The 16,282-nt window shown below is 40.1% G+C and overlaps 1 protein-coding gene across 1 annotated transcript in view; it reads left to right on the top strand.

Moving 5' to 3' along the window:
* Window positions 1-15,360, top strand: part of rab2a (RAB2A, member RAS oncogene family) — a 35,818-nt gene extending 20,458 nt beyond the window's left edge. Inside the window, exons 5-8 of the mRNA XM_033650665.2 lie at window positions 1,152-1,244; window positions 2,295-2,406; window positions 8,463-8,531; window positions 12,664-15,360. Of these exons, the coding sequence (XP_033506556.1) occupies window positions 1,152-1,244; window positions 2,295-2,406; window positions 8,463-8,531; window positions 12,664-12,759 (370 nt within the window). The 3' untranslated portion in view covers window positions 12,760-15,360. The remainder of the gene's footprint in view (window positions 1-1,151; window positions 1,245-2,294; window positions 2,407-8,462; window positions 8,532-12,663) is intronic.
* The last annotated feature ends 922 nt before the right edge of the window (window positions 15,361-16,282 follow it).

Below are 16,282 nucleotides of genomic sequence, written 5' to 3'. Positions count from 1 at the left end.
CCTTTGACCTTTTGTCCAGCACTGTCACCCTCCCTCCATCCTCCCCGGAACGCTGCTGACCCCATTTTATTTTAAATACTCAGGTTTTGTTTAATTGCATTTTATAGTTCTCGATGGGTGGAGAGGGAGATTTTTGCAAACAATGGGGCAGACACCCACATTCGCTTCCCGACTGGGTCTTAAAAGTCACAATGTGTCAAGTCAAAATACCTTTTTTGTTTTCATCTTTCTTGTGTGGTCACCCTTTTTCCCATTGCAGTGGCTTCCTCTGGTGATGGATAATGCTCCCAGTACCACTCCTATGTCGTCATATTTGCTTTGAAACAACTCCCAATCCGTTTTTCGCCGCCTTATACTCGTGACAGTTCTATCTCGTTGTAGATCAAGGCAAAGAAATCCCTCTTACTTTTTGCCATCTCGGTAGTATTTTCTGTACACAACCTACTGCAAAGTAGACAATCTGCTTCCTGTTGACACATGCATGCTCAGTGCATGTGAATGGTCACGTGATATGTGTTTTCAGGCATGATGGTATAGTCGAAGATTATTTCTGAAACTCTGCAAAAATGCTTGTGTTTATGGACTTCGTTTTTGTTGTTAAATGCAGTTTTAAAATGAAAACACATTAGCAGGAATGTGGTCTTTGTCAAAGAAAGATTGTCCTGATGTTGATACATATTGTGTGGATATATATGTTCCTCAGAAGTAGAACCCTGGGGTTCTTAATTTTGACCTAGTTAGTTGATTTCAAGGAGGGAGTTCATTTTAATGTTGTTTAAAATACTGTGAGGCACAGTGGACATTTCAACCTTTAAGGGATCACTAGGGGGACTTAAGACATTATGCTTTGTGCTTGAGGACAGTAAACAGAGTCTGTTCAGATCTACGTAGGAAGCACATTGAGATAATATTAGCTGATAAGCTGCTCAGAGTCAGAAACTTGTCAAATCTAAACTTTCATGATAGGTGAAGGAACAAGTGAGATAAGGTGTTTTTGTGAGTTTAAATGATTGCAAACATTGCAACAGGAAGTGACAAGGATGTCATTCACCACATGAGGGAAAGTAAAATCTGATACAAATGTGTAAACTCTAAAGCTCTTTCATGATGGGTGCTGTATCTGTGATGTGATTGTGTGCTTGTTTTAACAGAAGGGACACCTTCAACCACTTGACGACCTGGTTAGAGGACGCTCGCCAACATTCCAACTCCAATATGGTCATCATGCTCATTGGCAACAAGAGGTAAGATACAGTACACAGTGATGGTTACAGCCTGTCCTACATAAGACTGGACCATTGACAATGTGTGGCAGCTATCAGTGGCGTTTAAGAACACTGTACTGTAGTACAATGGTTTGTTTAACATTTGTCCAAGTAAGCTGGGATGCTGTCATGACTTGGCCTGGTCCTTACTTTAAACGGTAGCTTTTGTTAACAGTAAAATGAAGTAAAACTGTTCCATGCTAATTTAAGCTAAATACATCATTTAGTCAGATTTAAATGAGTAACTTACTTAGATCTGGTTGTTCACAATGTGTTGGCTGACTCCCTACCTCAGGTTACATAACACAGCATTGTGAAAGGTAAAGCTATGTCAAAAGACTGCTGGCGATAGAATTGCAGACACCTTGAAACTTACTTTTCGATGGTTAGTGAAATCCTTTGTCAAATTTCAATGAGGAAGTTCACATCTGCAACAAACCTCAGCTGGTTATTGATACCACTGAGGGCTCAGGTGCCTCATGTTACATAACAGCGTTATGTAAGAAAAATGTGCAAAAATGTTCTGTTGTTGATACATTTACAAACACCTTGAAAATGTATTTGACAATTATATCATACCTGCCAGATGGACTCATGCTTATTGGTGTTTAAGGTAAACTTTTTCCTAACAGTTGAGGTAGAATTGTTCAAGTTAAAAAACTTGCATAAGCATTTATTTCACAGGGAGCTGTTAGCCACTTAGCAGCAGAGGGCGTAGCTAAAAACATTTTTTGTTGTTTTTGCTGTTTTTAGCTCAAACAACAAAGCCACTGCTATCAGTGGTGTGTCATCATGAACAGAAGTTCACATTCTGGTTTTATTCATTAGAGAAGTGTGGTAATTGATATCACAGAATTTTCAGTGATCCTGACGTGAGTTAGCTTCCACCGCAGGTCAGGTAAATATCACTGTTCAACTGTACAACTGTTCATAAGGTGTACTAATGTACACATAATTTTTTTCATTTTTCATAATTGAAACACATCATTTTATTGTATCTAAGTGTGTGTGTGTTTGTGTATTTTTTAGTGACCTGGAGTCGAGGAGAGAGGTGAAGAAAGAGGAAGGTGAAGCATTTGCCAGAGAACATGGCCTCATATTCATGGAGACCTCAGCCAAGACTGCCTCTAATGTAGAGGAGGTAATAATACACACACACATACACACACACACACACACACATACATATACGTATACACATAGATATACCCATGCACACATATACTTTCATTCGGGCTACATTTTGAAAGTTGTTTGTGGTTATATAGACATAGAAGGATAAGTGAAATACCAGAAAATAACTTATAGCACCACTTCACTAATTCGCAAATACCTGAACCTCTCTGAGTTCCAAAATTCTTCCTAAATCCACCTGTCTGAAATCTACGATAGACTACTCCTAGCCGGTCAACTAATGCTAAAGGCTTTTGCTCACATATAAATCTCTTATTGTGAGAAGGGTGATGCCAGAATTTCACACATATTATCTGCTATTTCACAGCAATTACTTCTATTAACTTATCTAAAGTTAGTCCTCTGTTTGTCTGGAACACAATGCAAGCATAAACTTCCATCACTGCAGACTAAATCTCTGAATATGTCATGATTTATGTAAGGATGTGTACACTATAAGCAAGCCTGTTTCAGACTGCAGTGATGTTTTATCATTGGCACATTGTCAGGCAGCATCAGAGGTAACATGAATAGAACCATATATTGGCTTATTCCAGCTGTGTATGTATTACAGTTGTATTATAAATCACATTCAGTCCAATTGGCGTCATCCACCTATGATGAAATTTGAATTATTACATTTTTACTTAAGAAATTATATTTCAACAGAGGAAAAGAATGAACCATCCTAATGAGTAATTTTGTTCTACACCAGTATACATTGACTTGATGATGTTTTTGTTGTTTATTTAGTAGTAGCTGTAAATGTAGTAATAGAAAAGCAGTGCAAAGCTATTTTAATTATAAGGCAACATGCAATGTACTGAATATAATAAAGTACAAGAAAATCCGACAATAACAAGACGAAAAAATACAGGGGGAAAAAAACACCTACTAAAAGAAAGTGGAAGATCTCAGGTTATCCATTTCTGTTTCAGAAAGCAACACCAAGGTAGCTCAAAGCACCGTAACCAGATCTGAATCTTATGCTAGGTACAGAGGTACAGAGATCTTGTTTTTACCAGAAACAGACACATTTTTAATGAAAATCATGAAAAATGAAAATCAATAGCATTCTTTCTGCAACAGTAATTACTTCTCTATTTATTAGTTCTTAATGGTAGTGGCGGAGACTGCAATTCCCTCACTGGTTTCAGATTTCCTAAGCACAAGGATTTCCAGGAAAACAATGCAAAAAGCAAACAAATGGAAAAAAAAAAACATTATGGGTACTTGTAGATGAGAAACTCCTCAAATTGCTAAAACCCCAAATTCCCACAAACATAAATTCCCACAAACATTTACCTTGGTGTCCTTGGTGGTAGCTAGAGCACCGCCTTCCATATTACCACCACTACAGTGCTCTCTGTCTTTGTGGCAACTGAATGATTAACAATAACACACACATTACATTCATACATTTATGTTTACACTGTACATATATTTTTTTTTATATTACTCGTATTATTGTTATTTGCTTTCAGATTTTATATTTAATTGTTAGTATTTCCCTTTTATACTTATGCTTCTAATTACTCTATATTTTTATATTTTATATTCTTTGTTATGCACCAATACACCAAGCCAAATTCCTTTTATGTGAAAACCTACTTGGCAATAAAACAATTCTGATTCTGATTCTGATTCTGACATTAACCACAGAAATTCAGAAAACTGACATGGTGGGTGAGAGCTGGGTGTATATTTTGAATGAAACTTTAGTCAGTACACATTAAAAGATGAATGCCACAGTGCAGTCTTGAACGGTGATCAGAGCTATAATGGATAGTAAATCTCCAATCAATCCACTATCTTACCTACACTAGTTTATTGTTCTAACTTGTATGTATGAAGTCTAAATGCCCTTCCTAAATGGATCATGACACTAAAAGAAAACCTCTCGATGACTTGACTGTACTTGTAGCATCAGGGGTCACCATGCTGGAGCCTAACCATGCCAGCCATCACATTAGCTTCACATTAGCATCATGAAGCACACCACTCCACCCCTCACGGAGCCACACCCCTGGTGTTGTTGTGTGTAATGAATGCATGGCGTTGTCCTCGGGGACCCCTTTCTCACTTATCCAATCACATAAATAATCCCATCCTACACAGCACAGCATGCCAGCCAGGGGCACTGCACAGAGTGTGTATGTGTGCGTTTGTTTACATTGATTTTTTTTTCTACCCTCCCTTGCCTGGCCTATATCATGCAAACACACACACACCACTGTTGAGTCAAGCTCTCTTTGGGGTTAAGATGAGGGGGGAGGGATGAGTGTGTGTGTGTGTGTGTGTGGTATGATTAATTTGTCTCATTAGTGTCCTCTGAATCCTCCTGATACCGCTCCTCTCCTCCCTTCCCTTCATCTCTCCTCGCTCCATCCCTCCACATCCCTTGACGTCCATCATTTGCTCTTTACCTCCCTCCCATCCTCCTTCACCTCCCCCCTCCCACTCTTCATCCATTTCCTCTTCCCCCTCCTCCAACATGTCATCCTCCCCTGTCCTCCTCCATGTCCTCCTGCCCTCTTCCATTCATTTCTTCCTCCCCTCCTCCTCTCTCTTCTCCATCATCTCCCTTTCTCTCTCCAGTAGTATATCAACCAGTTATAGTTCATACATATTCATAACCTCCACCCCGCCTCCCCTCAGCGACATCCAGCAGCCAATCAGTGCACTGGGTTTGTCGTCAGGGTCTGTGGGTGGACACCGGGCTGATGGGATGGTCCTTAGAGAGAGATTCCTGTAAGCATCTTCTCATAGTCTCATCTCCCCATCCTTTCTTCTTTCCTTACATCCTCCCTTCCTGGAGACCCTTTGCTTAGTCTCTGCTCATTTTTGGTTTTGTTTTTCTTTATTTCTTTCATCTTTCTTCTATCTCTTGTGTTTTCTTGTCTGTTTTTTCTCCTGTCTTCTCTCATTTTTTGTTGAACTTTTTCTGTCTCTTCCTGTTTTTGCAGCTTTTCAGCTCTTTATGCTCATCTCCTCTAGTCTTTTGTTTTTCCCGTCTTCCCAGTATCTTCTCTACTTGAAACCATTCCTCAAATGTTTCCTTTACCTAAATGTTTTCTCTCCACTCTACCCCTACATGTTTTATCTCCGTAGTTTTGTATTTCCTCCTTTCATCCTCTCCCCGGCCAAACAATCTCTACAAATCACGACTAAATATTGCTGAGAAATTGAAGAAAAAGAAGTGTAGAGAGCTGTGCATGAACAAGGGGTGCAGTGATGTGTTGAAGGAAGGAAAGAGGACAGGAGTGAACAGGACAGAGTGCACCAGAGAGCACCCTTGGGCTCCTCAGTCTATTTTCAGACCGGGTGTCAGATAGAAGTTCAGGACATATTTTCAGTTCTTTAATGACTCTGCTTAAGAAACACACTTCTTCATGGCCTGACAGAGTTGTGTGTGGAGGCAGTTGGGAGAGTGCTTCATTGTTCCTCCACAGACTGAAGTGTGTGTGATCTGACTTGATTTCAGATCACACACTCTGCACAACAAGTTTATCATAGTTGCTTTCCAGTTTAGACCCTTGAGAGACGAACACCAAGAGACTGTCCCTGGAGATATCAGTCGGAGGCTAGTAGCTCAGGGAGCTTAATTCCACTTTATACTAACATCTTTGATCCTCGCAGTGCTGTCAGTAAGGTGTGTGTTGAAAGAAAACAGAGATTGTGTGTAGTCTGTGTGTGCGTTGTGTTCAGATCTTATTCTTGTAGCAGCTGTTGACAAGAAAAAGCAAATCTGCTCTAAAGGGTTTCTGCATCTTCTAACAAGGTCTTCATCTTAAAGCTTTGAAAGCTCTCAGATAGTGTTCATTGAGGCATTTTACTTCTTAAAAATAGTCTACATCTTGATCTCTTTAAGTCCCAACAAAACAGCATTTAGAGCGTCTTCCTTCCTTGATGTGGTTCCTGTTGACACTGAATACTGAGGCAGGAAAAAAATAAACTAACGTGTTATCACAGAGGGAGAGAACAGCAGTTTTTATTTGATCAGACGGATAGAGGAATGAGACTTCGCAAAAATCAGCAACAGTTTTATTTGATAGAAGTTTAAAGTGGAAATAGACACATTTATTGCTTTTATTTATCATTATGAAGTAAATGTTGATTGCATCATGTAACAGCTATGGAATAATGACAGCATCAGCATTTAGATTAGTTCCCTATAAGCTGCACTGCCACCACGCAATTCAGTCCACCATGTACAATCCTGCAGGAAAATGAAGGCTCCATTTACACCACAAGTGCGTCAAGCATTGCACAACCAAAACAGGAAAAGGACAGAGCTTTTGTTTTCCCTGGTAGCTATCGATAGCTATCCCTAGTTACCAAAGAGAATCAGTGTACTATCTCCATTTGTGAAAATGGTGGACAGAGGAACAACCAAAGTAACTGTAGAGACTGAGGTAGTCGCTAGGCTCTGAGGAAAAGAGATCCAGTTGTTGTTGTTGTTGTTGTTGTTGTTGTGACAGCAACGTTAATAATAATACCACTTGGAAACATAGCAAGTGAGCCTGATTTCCAAGAGGTAAAAATATTTTAATTCATTTTCAGGCTTGTCAAAAAAAAAAAATATTGCACATAATTTTTTAAAAGATATATATTAATACATAAAATAATTAAGATATTTCTTAACCTTTCATGAAATGCAGTTATCAGACCTAGACCATAAATCATCCAGGATGACTTTAACTTATTGCAGATATATTGATATTTGACATGCATGAGAAACAGTGTCACCATAACATAGTTTGCAAGTTGATTTCTACACTGATAAATGTCCCACTCAGGATATGTATCAGTTACAGTAAAAGAAAAAAGTAATCTAAGAGTTCCATATCAAGATTGGTTTTTTTTCTTGCATATTTGTTTTTAAAAAATGACTATTTGCCAATATAGTGTCAAACAACTTGTTTTACCTGCCGTGCTGTGTGATGGAAAAACATGAGGGCCCTTTAGCTGGGGATCAGCCCGCTGCTTTTAAACATCATCTCTCAAAACAAGCCATCATCAATTAAAGACACACCTTCAAGCAGGTAGCCCTGATGTAATGGAGATGCAAATCCCTGCCACACTGGACTGACATGCTGATTCAAACCAAGCCAGCACATTAGTGAGGAAAGGGGGTATAAGAAATGGTTCCAGCACATCTTCCCCTTAAACCTCAACTTGTGGTTTTTACCTTTCTGTAAAAGATACAAGGTATCAGCTTGTGAGCAGTGGGTATACAGGAAGATGTATTTTTCCAGGGCCAGGCTAGCCCTTTCCACCCACTTCCAGTCTTTGTGCTAAGCTAAGCTTTCAGCCTTCTTCAGCTCCATATATTGGTGTACAGACATAACAGACGTAAGGTTCATACCATTCTTCTCAATTAACTTTAAAAATAATAGCATACATGTGTATTTCCGAAAAGGTTGTCCTGTGTCTTTAAAAGCTCCTTTAAAACTATTAGCTTACTTTTATGTATGTTTTAGCCCATTTGAGTTTCTGTTTATCTCCGTATGCAATAAATGCTACTCATTTTAAGTTTTTGTCATTGTTACATTTTGTTGTCTTCAAGTGCTGGTGTTAGGGTTTAATATCCTATACTTGACCGATACTAAAATTCACACACACACATCTGTTTCCTGATGTCAATATTTGATTATTGTTTGTCAGTACTGTGTGTATTTTCATTAACACAACCTATATAGAATATTTAACACATCATTTTGCACTTTCAGCCATCATTTTGACAATAAATAAAACTGAGAATGATAGTTTACTGTGATAGATTACAGTTTCCAGTGAAAAAGAAAGGCAAAGTCATGTTTTTAGCCTTAATATTTAGCAGTTTAAACTGGTTGTGTTCTTTAAATCTTGCAGTGAATCTGTTTTGCATACCTAATGGTGTGTGGCTTTTTCATAAACAAAAAGAAAAGAACTGAGCCGTCTCATTTACAGGAGTCAACACACAAATATGAATTGAATCACCTCTTCTCTTTCTGTCTGTTTCACTTCCTGTCTCTATCTCAGGCTTTCATCAACACAGCCAAGGAGATCTATGAGAAGATTCAGGAGGGAGTGTTTGATATCAACAATGAGGTGAGACACACGGTTCACTCTGTTTCCTTCCTTGTCAAACCTCTCCATTCTTGTTGTCTTTTTTAAGGCTGCCTTCTCCTCTCTTCCAGTCTTTGTTCTCCTCTTTTCCTCTCCTTTTCCTCCTTAGTGTAGTTTTCCAGCAGTGTGTGTGGTTTGCCACGCTCCCTCTCTCCTCAAAAAGGGGGGGGGGGACCTCTTCCCTGCTTCCTTTGACTCCAGCCAAGCAAAACTCCCTGCGTTCCTCCTCTTCCCTGCTCTATTTTCCACTCACTCTTTCTTCACTCTGCAGCTCGCTCTCTCTCTCTCTCGTCTCTCTTTTTTGGCATCTTGCCAGCTCATAAATTCCTCACATCCCACAAGGTCTCAGTCATTCGGCAAGAAAACAAACACCCAGCCAGTCAGTCGTCAGTCTGTAAGCTTCCTATCCAGCCAGTCAGTAAGTTTGCTATCCAGTCGACCAGGTGGTTATCTTCTCAGTGGAACAGTTATCCAGGCAGGAAAGTCAAGGCACCAAGCCTGTCAGCAAGTATGCACTTGTCAGTAAGTGTTAGTCATACTACCTCCACATTAAAATTGTAAACAGTTTACGCGTGAAAGCAATGTGCGTCCACACTGGTGTTTTCAGGTTGGTTTCCTAAAGATCTTCTTCCACACGAAAACACTGGAAGAAAGGCTGAATCTCTTTTTGATGTTGCATTTTGTTCAGCAAAATACAAAGCTGTACATCACACATAACATCTGGTAATATCTCTTTTCTCATTGAAGACAATTTTCCAGTATCAAGCAACTGCGTGAATTAGTGATCACAGTGCTACTTTTGAACAGGCAAAGTGTTTCCTGTGCTGCCACAATGTGATGATGATCAAATGATTTTTTTATGACTGATGTCTGACAAAATGAATGCAGATTACTGACAATCCCTGTGTTGTGTGATCAGCTGCACTGATTTAAAATGAGTGATCTAGTTAGAGGTAACAGAAAGCTCTCTTCTTAAGTTACTGCTGTATAGCACCCGACTACCCAGGTTCATTTTTTCCAAAGGCTCAATTTTTTTCAGCTACAATAGAATGCACAGCTTGTGTTGCCAGATTTATCCACTCTGAAGGCAGTTTTCAGAAAATCATCAGCTTAGGACCAAAACAGAGAGAAAAATATATTTTTAAAGATTTATAAATCACTTTCATTAAGAAATGATACTTAATTTATCCATGTAGCTGGTGTCCATCAAGGTCTACATGATATCCATTTTATCATTTGCCCACATCTGTGCGAACATATTTGAATGTCCACGTGCAGCTTAGTGTGTACGACCCTACAGATCATAAGTGCTGATTGCTCATGTGCAACATGTCCTCATACACAGACACTCCATGTATTATAAAATGGACTGTGTGCACCTCTCCTGTCCGTGTCCTTTTCTCATTAGTCCCTTTTACACTACCTGCTCAAGGCAGGGATGTTGCTGCATTGTTCCGCCTCGCAGTTCTTTAGAAAAGATTTTTCTCGCCTTTAAGCCGGCAGCAGAGGTAGTAACAGCAGCAAATCACCATGTGTAAAAGGGACAACTGGCAGGACAGGGCCATGGACAGGACAGGTGTGATGTTTTGACGACGTGTTTTGTGTGCGACCCACCAGCAAGAAATTTAAAAAGCAGCTAGCAGCTAACTCAAAGAAGAAAAACAGCAGTCGAAAATGTCTGCAACTTGGGAAAAGGATGAGGTCCAGGAGCTCCTTACCCTCCGAGCAGAGGACAAAATCAGACGCCACATAACAGGGATGGTTAAAGATGGTTATTGCCATGTTAATGCCATTGTTAGGTTTACAAATTGCTGCCAACACGTATGTTTTGTCACACTAGAGGCTGCTGCTCTGTTGTTTCAGTGATGCCAACATGCTGTCTAAAACCACACACTATTGGGGCATGATGCCGCTGTTGTTTGGTTCTGTGTAAAAATGCAAAGGTGGCATAAAGGAGGGACTTTGTAGCGACCCAATCTGGAATCACATATCAGCTCTGTCTCCATTTACTTCAGTTTAGGCCTAAATGATAGCATGAACATTCCTTTTTTTGTCTTGGTTCAAGCTCCACTCAGCTCCTGCAGTATCAGGGGTCAACCTCTGACTGTGCAGATGTGCACATTCAACAGTTAAAATGTTGATGGGCTATGATTTGTACAGTTCTGTCAGTTTTGTTGAACGAAAGACCGGTATTAGACTGATACTCAGCCTAAATTGCCTTTTTTTCTGCGCTTCATTCATTCAGCCTGAGTTTGTGTTCATGTGTTCTTTTGTTTCATTTTGCCCTAAGTGGTCAGTAGCATGAGATGTATCTCTCTGCAGACATCATTTTCAGTTAGCACAGAAGCAGCAGTAGCTGTTGCTAAGAGCAGTAAACTTAATGTTTTTGACATTGATCAAAGACACAAATTGATTTAGGAGTTGTTCTGTTTGTTGTCTTACAATAACACGTACAACTGCATTGATCTTATCCACACTTCATTTTTCATGAATGTAGCTAGCTATGAAGGAAGATGACATCTCCACTCTTAATCCTCATTACAAATCTCTGATTGGTCAACTGTCTCTCCAACTGGATGAGTTAGTGGTCAGTGAGCACAGCACCTTTTTAGATCACTGAACAAATGTGAGCTGTCTGAAGTGATTCAGAGGTTTGAAACAAGGCAAGGCTAATGTGACTTTTAGTGTGGGTGTGCTCTTGGTTTACCCTCCATACTATTACTATCCAGATGGTTATCTCCTTAAGAAGACTCTTAACCACGTTGTAGATCGTGACGTAAATAAAGTCACGTGCCACACAGACCATGCTCGTGCAGCCTGTACACGCGGACCATATGTGCCAACAAACATGTGTGAACACGTCCGTGAATGCAGACAGCCAGTGTAGTATATAAACAGAACAGTGTGTGCGCCCTCTATTTTGGAGTGTATGTGGCCCTTTAGCCAGCCAGCCAGCAGGTCCAAGTGTTCGTCAGACAGGACTGGAGTTAGCCAGCCAGCCAGCCAGCCAGCGAGTGTTTTTGTTATTAGTAACAGTAAGACGGAGTGAAGGCAGATCGGCCAGCCAAACCACATCAGCTGACTGGCTGAGAGAGAGAGAGGGAAGCCCCACCAGAAATGTTGGCAGCCACTATGAGAAAATACTCACACACACTTACTCACACACACACATGGCCTTAGCTCAATAAATGTGATTTAAAGGCATACAGTGTTTCCCAGAGGCACTACTGCTACTGAGTGTAGGAGGGGGAGTTACGCTGAGAGGGAGAGAGATAAATATATACAGAGGGAGAGAGCGAGGCTGAGAGTGTGCTACAGCCACGGACAGAGAGAGAGATGATGAAACACAGAGAGGGAAAGTGAGCAGTACAGTACACAGAGGGAGAGAGAAAGAGAGCGCCAGTTGAAAGGATGAGAGAGGGAGAGAGAGATGAAAGAGCTGTGTCTCTCTACCACCCACCTGCCTGCCTCTCTTTCTGTTTCTCTTCTTTTAAAAGTGCTTTTCCTTTTTTTTCTTGTGTCCTTGAGTGCTGCTGGTGTTTCCTTTGCTTTTGTGCAACACAGCAGCACCTGTTGCTTCCTCTATGATGTGATCCAATAGGAGCTCCTGCAGGCGCTGTGCAATGTTAATCTTCCATAGCATCCTCTAACTTGTTCTTTATTTTTCCCAAGTATTGTTTTTCTTCAGTTCTTTTTTTGCTCTACCTCCACTGTATATATTGTTGAAGGGGATTCGCATGTCCACTGCAATAAGTCTCTAAATGCATGTCTGATCACACCTGAACACTACTGTACCTTGCCCCTAGTTTTCTGCATTTAAATGAGTTTGTGCTAATTTGATTAAAGCAAACTTTATAAAAGGAATAATTTGGAGGAGAAAGGTTTTGTGAAGCATCATAGAAAATGTACTTGCCCATAAAATTAGGAAAAGTAAGGATAGATTAAATATAGACATGGTTCGTCAACAAAATTACACCCTTTCCTAATCATACCAACAGATTTTGTCACCTTGTTACTGTCGTGATCATTTTGAGGAACCCTGTAGCAGAGACTTTGTTTTTCCTGTTCTAATTTATCTCCTATTTGTGTTGTTTATGTCTTTGTCTCCACACAGGCTAATGGTATTAAGATTGGACCCCAGCATCCTACCACCAACTCCACACTGACCGGCAGCCAGGGAGGCCAACAGGCTGGAGGGGGCTGCTGCTGAAGCCTCAAAACACACCTCCTCCTCCTCCTTCTCCTCCTCCTCCTCCTCCTCCTCCTTCAACCCCGACCCTTCCTCCTCCTCGCCCTCTCCGACCCTCCCTTGCGTTTCTACAGAACTGTCCAGGCTCACTAACAGTTTGTTAACCTCTCTCTCTCTCTCTCTACCGCTCCATTCTGTCATCCATCCATCCCTCCCTCTCTGTCTTTTTCTCTGTCTTTCAGCCATGTCTTTCTTAAGTCCCTTGACCATGACCCAAGGGTCTCGGGGCCATGTCCCCATAAATCAGCCTGACTTCCAACAGTCTAACAAGGACGGAGTCAGCTTCACCTGCAGGTTTAGCCCCCAAATTCTGAAGTTTTGCAGTTCATCTTTTTTTTTTGGTTAGATAAATGGATTTTTATCTCTTTATTTAAAAAAAAAAGCACGCTGGAATGTGAAGAACTCTGTTCCAGCAGTTTAATTTACGTACTTCTCTGAATTCATGAGGATGTTGTTGGGATATCACAGTACCTCAGAATCATAAAAAAATAGAGCTATACCTTCAGTAACGATGAGGTTGTTGGTAGAGATTAAGCAACTGACTGTATGGAATAAATCATGCGCTGTTGTGTCTATACACACATCTGTACATGTTTTGAAGAAAATGACACAGCACATTGATAGCAGGACATGTTCCTACATGTCAAGTCAGTTTGCATGCTGTGTCTGTGTGTATAGGGACGATATAGGTATTCCAGTATGTCAGTTTATGAGGTGTAGGAGGCATTCAAGTCACTCTGTATGTTCTGTCCATAAAAGCAAAGTGCAAATATTATGTTATTTTGAGCTTTCTTTCCCTATTCTTCTTCATGTTATTTTTTTCTCTCTGTCTTTGTGTCCTTTTTGTTGACTTGCAGATGATTTGTATTTAATGAACACTACAAACTGGTTGTGGCTTAAAGTTTTTTAAATTGTCTGGAGAGAGAATAAAAGACCAAACTGTTAAGTGTGATTATGGATCCTTTTGGGAAAGACGGAAGCCGAAAAGTTAAAGAAACGTTAAGGGATGTTGAGAGCAGCGGCCGCCAATATGAAGTTAAGAAGTAAAAAGAGGAAAATAGATTGGAATTTGAGACTTTTTTTGTTAACTATATTTATCGGGCACATTTCTGTGTATATATGGCTCTTTAGGTTTCTGTAGCTTTTTTTTGGCTGTTTAAGGTAAAGCTTGGCATGTTGTTGTGGTCTAGTTACTTCTTTACCAGGGCTGGAAGAGAGACCCCACTGGACCTTTACACAGCTTTTTAGCATTTTTAACAATTCTCATTTAAACCCAAAGGTACTGAGCCGCCCTGTTACATTAGGGTAGTTGGTGCCCTTTCTTTTAAATGACAAGTATGAATGATAACAGGCTGTTAACAGGACCGTGTAGAGGCATTGAAAGTCCCTGGTGGAGAACAGACTCCAGCTGAAAATGTCAAGGCGTCTCCCTTTTAAGCAAGCTAAGATTTCCACCACGAATTAGCTGGCAGATATATAATGTATACTGTTTAGAGCTTGATCAATGACTGCTGCAATGTTTTTTGCTTCGAGATCCCCCATGTAATAGGCACCATTTTACTGTTATGATCATATTTTACTGCTTCAGTTACTTATCATTCATCCTTCCCTCTCATCCTCACCTCTCTATCTTTCTGTCTTTCTCAGACTGTGTGGTAACATTAGCTCTGTGTCTATTTTTAATGCCAAATTATTGTGTTTACCTGTGTTTTGTCAAAAAAAAAAATGTGGGAAAAAATCGACAAAGCCCCTATAATCTGTCCTGAAATCAGCTGCCTGCCTTAACTCCACCCCCCTGAGAGATTTGGACAGCTGCTAAAATGTATCAAACCGACCCCTTACCTGCAGAGAGGCATTTTACCACTAACTAGCTAGTCGACGATGCATTACACATGCATAGATGCACACTTAGAGATGTGTAAAGTCATAGGAACAGGCCTAGTTTGAGTTCTGTGTATGAATTGGGGCATTTGAAATGAATCCAAACCCACATGTTAACATTGTTTCTTCCCATCCCCTCCATGCGCACACACACCCAGCCTGCATACATTATATGCATGCATACGTAGAGGATGCATACATATATTTCTGTTTATCTAACCTAGCTGTTTTCTCTCCAGGCTAACTGTATAACTGTAGGGAGTTTTTGGGTTTCACAGCAGTGCGAGTGAATCTGTTTTTCTCGGCAGTGTGTTCCTCTTATTTTTCTTTCTTTCTTTTTTTATTCCTAGATATATTCAGACAGTTATTAATCTTATTCTGATGATGATTATTCTTTGTAAAGCAAGATGTAGTGTGTATGTGTGTGTGCGTGTGTGGACCCAGAGGGGTTACAGGGGGAGGATCAAGCCAAACCTGATGCATCTATCTATCTATCTATCTATCTATGGATTGATCTAGCTATCTTATCTATGTGACCCTCCTCTCTCGCTCTTCCTGCCTCTCCTCCTCCCCCTCAACGTTATTTGCTGTGTTTGTTCTTTGGAAAAAAGAAAACTTAAAAAAAAGAAAAAATGAAAATGCTATCACAATAAACTATAATAAAACATTCTAAACTCTAAACATGTCATTTTGATGGTTACGTGGGATGGAAAAAAATACAGTGTTTGAAAAAAACAACAACAACTGCATTTGTAATTTCTGTCTTGTTTTTTTTGCCACCCAGCCTGCCTATGCTGACTTTTCAGTATATGAATGGATCAATCATAATGGGTCCACATGCTGTTTTACTCTGATTTATCCGTTCAAATGAGCAGGGAGGGACTCGTGCAATCTTGGATCCGTGCCATTTGACCTTCAGCAGTCATGGAGATTGTATTCCCTGATGAAGGTCAGCCAGACTGAGAGCCTGCTTAATGAATGAAACATTTTTTAACTCATATGTAGTCAGGGAGGGTTTACATGTTCAGTGTATGTACATGAGGTTTTTAGCAATGCCCTACATAGAATTCCTACATTTGTAGGAATATGTAGAATTTTTGGAACATTAGTGAATGTTAGCTGGGAGGCCACCATGGGCGTAGATTTCAGAGGGGACGCAGGGGTCCCTTTTGATATTGAGAATGTGAATTGTCATAGCAGAGGACCTTTATGGTAAAATGTAAGACATTTACAGCAGAAATTGATACAGAAAAGGCATACTATTACCAGAATGCAGGAAATTGTGAGTGTTTGACCCTCACAATTTTCTGGAAGAGAATCCCAACCCCACATTTCTTATGTACCCCCAAACAAAACCTACACCCTTGGAGACCCAATAAGCATATGTTGACATGCTAGCATGAAGTGTTGGAGCTGGTGAACTACAGGGGATTTTTGGGACCTTTTCTAACAAGGCATACTAAGTAAATATATTCCATCTAGTGCCTGGCTTTTATTAAAGGTTAAGTAACTTACTTTTAAAAAAAAAATCAACAACAAGCCACTGATAAGAATACCTCTTGGGCTTTATGGAATCCTTTAGCCTGGTTTTTATAATCCTCCA

This window comes from Epinephelus lanceolatus, chromosome 12, assembly GCF_041903045.1.
Source record: "Epinephelus lanceolatus isolate andai-2023 chromosome 12, ASM4190304v1, whole genome shotgun sequence".
Lineage (NCBI taxonomy): Eukaryota > Metazoa > Chordata > Actinopteri > Perciformes > Serranidae > Epinephelus > Epinephelus lanceolatus.
The sequence above is the reverse complement of the archived record's forward strand: the minus strand, read 5'-3'. Positions and strand labels throughout refer to the sequence as shown.